The sequence below is a fragment of the Capsella rubella genome, unplaced genomic scaffold, assembly GCF_000375325.1.
Source record: "Capsella rubella cultivar Monte Gargano unplaced genomic scaffold, Caprub1_0 scaffold_1, whole genome shotgun sequence".
NCBI classification, from domain to species: domain Eukaryota; kingdom Viridiplantae; phylum Streptophyta; class Magnoliopsida; order Brassicales; family Brassicaceae; genus Capsella; species Capsella rubella.
In genome coordinates this window covers 13,382,502-13,386,218 of record NW_006238923.1, presented here as the reverse complement: position 1 = coordinate 13,386,218, position 3,717 = coordinate 13,382,502, and the positions used below count along the sequence as shown (strand labels likewise).

Below are 3,717 nucleotides of genomic sequence, written 5' to 3'. Positions count from 1 at the left end.
AATATTGAAACATACAATCAAAATATAGCCAAACAAATACGACACAGATGTACATACAATCAAAATTACCAAAAAATCATAGCAACAACCCCGTGCAGGTCTCCTCTCTGGTGACGTATAGTTAGGCATTAAGAACTATGTGAAGACTATCAGAATGAACATCATTATCAAAGAATGAAACTGAGACCAAATGTATATGTTGATGATCACACTTTTGAGGAAATCAAAAGGCTGCAGCAAAGTAAATCGTGGGGTCCAATTATACTTATTCAAAGTACTGAAATCTGATCAAATGTTTCATGAAAAGAAGAACAGGAAGCAAAAAAAAAGTTAGATATTTTCTGATGAATGTGGGGATATATGGATACATAATGGGGATGAGCAAAATCTCATTGATCTACTGTTTGGTCATCTAGTGGTTTTAAGGGTCAATTTACGGAACTGGTTTGATGAACCAGTAGTTCTGGAAAGTTATTGGTTCTACCAACTCGAGTAAATCATTAGCTTTTGCTGTAAATTCTCTTGATCATTCATATGACCCGAAAGGTTTGCTATTTATATAATAAGTATCACCCTTCAGTTGCCTCGAGCCTAATTAGAATGGGTTGACCAAGTCAACACTAACACTTCATGCTACCTAAACCCAAAGTCCCGTGCAATAAACTAAGAAGAATACTTCAAGTGCTGTTTAGTGTTCACATTGACCAAAACAAATCGTGTTTGCAAATGATCTGTTCAAAACTAATCGAAGGTGTTTCTATTTATAGACATGGAATGAAAAATAGTCATAACACTGGTTCCTCCCACTTTTAAATACACGCAGCCCCACTAGTTTTTGAGTTTTGACTATATATTTGAAGCTTGTTTATAGAGATGTAATGAACCTCAAGGTGTATTTAAAAGTGGAAGGAACCAGGTTTCTCGAACCTGAAATATTTCATTTGGCCTTCTCAGACAGAAACTGTGACTTTTTCTCTCACTTTTTCTGTTCCATTTCCTGATTTCGTGGATTGCTTGTTTATGCAGCAAGACGGGCACTTTCCTTCTCAAAGAAATCAAATTCTTGTAGAATCTTAGCAAGCTTGGTCGCGTTGTCTTCTCTTATATTTGCAGGGACCTTCTCTTCATAGGTAGACACCCTCATCATCTTCTGCAACTTATCCTTTTGCCTGATGAAACAAGAAATAAACATTTTATATGAGGAAATCTCAGGAAACTAACACGTGATTCAATTACGGATTTAGGGAATTACTTATGTAGCTCGCCAAGCTTGTTTCTGATTTTTTCTTGTTCGGCTTCTGTGTTAATGGCTCCTTCCACTTTTAGATACACCTTGAGGTTCTCGTTTACTGTCTCAACGGAAGATCCAGGTGAGGCTGCGTGTTCTCCCTTAATAAAAACCTGTACCATAGCCTCATAGAAACTCAGATAAGATACACAAAACAATAGAAAAACTGTAAGAAAGAAACTGAAGATAGAATTTGACCTCTAAGGATGATAGATTTGCAAGGGTTCTGATCTCAAACTCGTGAGATTTTACAATTTCAGATGTTAAGTTGTTTTCACACAGAGCAAAACCAGGTAACCTGAGAAAATTGTACACAACCAAAAAAAGTAACCATTTTAGTGACAGTATATTCGAAAAAATGCAGGATGGTTATGAAATGTCTAAAAATGGGGATTTAATCATTTACTCGGACCTTTCACTTTTCTGTTTCTCCAGCAATCCTGCTCTCAGTGCCCTCATGCATTTTACAGTCGCGTGAACGGTTTCCATTTCGCTCTCCACTTTCTCATTTGTCCAAGTCTGGGTTCATGACATCAGGAGGAAAGAGTTAGAAACCCCAACAAAATAATGACAAGTTACTAAGAGAATCTTACTGACCTCTATAGCGGTTGGGTAGTCACACATCATGATAGACGCCTTTCTTTCAGTGTCTTTTGGTGAGGGAAGCCGTTGCCATAGCTCTTCAGTAACAAAAGGCATAAGTGGGTGAAGCAGTCTCAACCCAGTCTCCAGACTTGTCCAGAGAGCATGTTGTGCATGAGCCCTCTCTGAAGCAAACGTTGGGTTGTCACTAGCAAAATAAGGCTTGATTGCTTCAATGTAGACATCACAGAATTGGTATTGCCACCATGCATATACTGTGTTGGCTGCATCCGAGAACTCAAATGCCTCCAGTGACTCCACTGTCTTTGATATTGCCTTATTTAAAACAGAGAGAATCCATTTGCAGCTGAACGGCATTGTTTCAAGGATTAGAATCTGCGGAGGGGAATAATTATAACCAAGCTTCATTATTGCAAATCTGACAGCGTTCCATAGTTTATTACACCATTGACGGTAACCAACAACTCGGAGGATGTCCAAGTTAATTTTATCACACTAGTAAGAATGAAGAGTAGACCAATTATTAGTTTATAAAACATACAATTAAGGAGGTTGTTAGGGATTAGTGCGATAAATAGTACCTGAGCAGTGTAAGAGACAAGCGCAAACCGAAGAGCGTCAGATCCGAAGCAGTTGGTGAAACGTTGTCTAGTCCTTATCATTAAGATTGGAGAAGCTCTCATGAAAGCTAGGATTCTCAACATCAAGGAGTATTCAAAGAATCATATGACTTCAACACTCGCTTATGAATTGTTTCATTCTCCTAGGCCACCAGAGTTTTTCGTAGCAGATAGTGGCCCTGTTCTTTTCAGAATCGTGCGATTCTCATAGCGGCTGATTTTATTTAACTGAACTGATTCTCAAATCTCCTTTATTTCTTCTTCATCTTTTCTAAATTCTGTCGCACGACAAAAAAAAATTACATTTTAGAATCGCCGGAGAAAACAGCGATACAACCCAACTCTTATTTTAAAGAGGAGATAGTCGCAGAGATTCAATTGCCATTGTTGAAGCTTACAGATCTCTACAATTTATCTTCTTCTCTAACTAGATGTTTTAATTAATTTACGAATATACCCTTAGAGATGCTTATAATTACAAAATGTAAAAAAAAAAAAAAATTCAAAACTCAGATTTTGGAAATCAGTCGCTGCTCTAGTCGCACGACTAAGAAAAGAACAGGGCCAATGTCCTGTTCTTTTTTATCACCTTGAGGACACGGTGGTTCTTCATGGCGGGAGTATTGATACGATCAGAATATTGGGCTTTATGGGCCTCTCTCGTTTTCTAGCCTTTTCACATTAGGTTGCTTGTATTTAGTCTCCTTCTTCTCCCTGTAAACGTTTCATCGAATACGATCAACAACAAAACAACTTCTAAACTCTCTCTATCTATCTTCTTCTCCGCCATTAAAGGCGCAATACTTCTCTCCCTCCACATTTCTGTTACTTTTCCATCTTGATAAGCTCCGAAGCTTATAAAAAATACTAAACCGGAAAAAGAAGTGGAGATCTGGGTTTGTAAAACAAGTCGGTTATTTTAGTTTTCATCCCAGTGGGCTTAGGAGCCACAACGGTTGTATTGTGTGGTTTGTTTGTAGAACTGGGCATTCGGGTTTTTGGGTCGGATTCAGATATGATCCGTTTAGGTTCAGGTCACGTGGGTTTAGAAAAATAAAATTTATTGAGTAGTTTTAGATTTTTGGTTTGATTTCGGTTTGGGTACTTTCATGTTCAGGTCGGTTTAAGTTAAAAAATTTAGAACCCGATTATTAACCAAATTACCGGGTATCCGAAAAACGCCTTAAAAGTTAGATGAACTTAACT

The 3,717-nt window shown here is 37.8% G+C and overlaps 1 protein-coding gene across 2 annotated transcripts; it reads right to left on the bottom strand.

Annotated features, from left to right (window-relative positions):
• Positions 1-659: 659 nt before the first annotated feature.
• LOC17899343 (valine--tRNA ligase, mitochondrial 1) lies at positions 660-2,867 on the bottom strand. Of its 2 annotated transcripts, none has more exons than XM_006305100.2 (6): positions 2,473-2,867; positions 1,886-2,386; positions 1,701-1,807; positions 1,487-1,586; positions 1,253-1,401; positions 660-1,169 (listed from the first exon to the last, which is right to left on the bottom strand). In XM_006305100.2, the coding sequence occupies exons 1-6, from the start codon at positions 2,593-2,595 to the stop codon at positions 1,019-1,021; spliced, it is 1,131 nt and encodes a 376-aa protein (XP_006305162.2). In that variant the 5' UTR covers positions 2,596-2,867; the 3' UTR covers positions 660-1,018. The 2 variants fall into 2 exon arrangements, with proteins under 2 accessions (XP_006305162.2, XP_023645789.1); XM_023790021.1 differs by having other exon boundaries at positions 1,886-2,266.
• Positions 2,868-3,717: the final 850 nt, after the last annotated feature.

Coding starts and splice junctions, on each gene's coding strand:
- LOC17899343 (XM_006305100.2), bottom strand. CDS start 2,595: ATGTTGAGAATCCTAGCTTTCATGAGAGCTTCTCCAATCTTAATGATA. Junction 2,387..2,472: donor TTGTCTCTTACACTGCTCAG/GTACTATTTATC, acceptor CATTCTTACTAG/TGTGATAAAATTAACTTGGA. Junction 1,402..1,486: donor CAAATCTATCATCCTTAGAG/GTCAAATTCTAT, acceptor GCTATGGTACAG/GTTTTTATTAAGGGAGAACA.